The sequence below is a fragment of the Pygoscelis adeliae genome, unplaced genomic scaffold (genome assembly GCF_000699105.1).
Source record: "Pygoscelis adeliae isolate BGI_AS28 unplaced genomic scaffold, ASM69910v1 Scaffold148, whole genome shotgun sequence".
NCBI classification, from domain to species: domain Eukaryota; kingdom Metazoa; phylum Chordata; class Aves; order Sphenisciformes; family Spheniscidae; genus Pygoscelis; species Pygoscelis adeliae.
Window position 1 is genome coordinate 1,494,246 of NW_008825258.1, and position 964 is coordinate 1,495,209.

Here is a 964-nt window from a genome sequence, read left to right on the forward strand (position 1 = left end):
CGGTTTATCTCCCACAGTTTGTTCCAACAAGATGGTGAGACACCAGAAAGGACACAGTGTTTGACCACAGGCAGAGCTTCTGGTAACTCAGAGAGGAGCCGTTCCTCAGGGAGATCAGAAAGTGATTTCTACTGAACTCTCTCCGCCTAACCTAAGCTTGAACTGAGCAGAAGCTGGCTGCTGTGGTTTTTATTCCCACAAACTCTGCACACTGTCATGTGCGTGAAGCTTACCTCCAGGGAGAACGACAACACAACGTCTGACTTGGAAAGCTGGTTCTCATTTTCTTCTCCCATGTCAATTATTGAGGTGTTGTGACTGCGTTTCAGCTTCTGCAGCTTGAACTCGGAGCCTCCTTTAGACACAGGCATGCTCTCTAAGTTTGCCATCAGGAGATTGACAGACGACTTCAGCTCCTCAATGTACATGTTTTCCATTTCTTTGGACACAAACTTTGGAAACTTGCGCTCCTTGGATTTGGAAACAAAAACAACAGAATGAATTGCGGTGACAATCAGCAACCACTTGTTGCACTGGGAGAATCCCCCAGGAGCATCTGCAGAGAGGTTTGCAAGCAAGGAACTCCCACAAACCAGATGACAAATTACAGCTTCCCCCTGTGTAATGTAGAAACATTACTGTTAGCTTCCCATAGAATTACTACTTGGTACGTGTCCAACTTTACTTTCTTGCATGCACTTGCATTTCATTCATTTTTCTATCTGCAAATGGCCTTCTTCATATATATGTATTCACAATTACAAACACTCCAGGCCAGATCTCAGCTGAACTTTGTGATTGACAGCAATTTACTAATAATTCAAAGGATGTTGAAAGTTAAGGATTCATTTTCCAGTCTCCCAAATGTGACAGCTCTTTTTAAAACACTTCTGAGCAGTTGCTCCATTACTTTTCTAGGTATGAAAGGAGCCCAAGGAGGGAAAATCAGCAGTGTGCAGGCAGG

General features: G+C 43.9%; 1 protein-coding gene across 1 annotated transcript in view; it reads right to left on the reverse strand.

The window, feature by feature from the left end:
• The window catches only part of CADPS (Ca++-dependent secretion activator), a 193,446-nt gene that overhangs the window by 138,505 nt on the left and 53,977 nt on the right, over positions 1-964 (reverse strand). Inside the window, exon 5 of the mRNA XM_009329499.1 lies at positions 234-470. Within this exon, the coding sequence (XP_009327774.1) occupies positions 234-470 (237 nt within the window). The remainder of the gene's footprint in view (positions 1-233; positions 471-964) is intronic.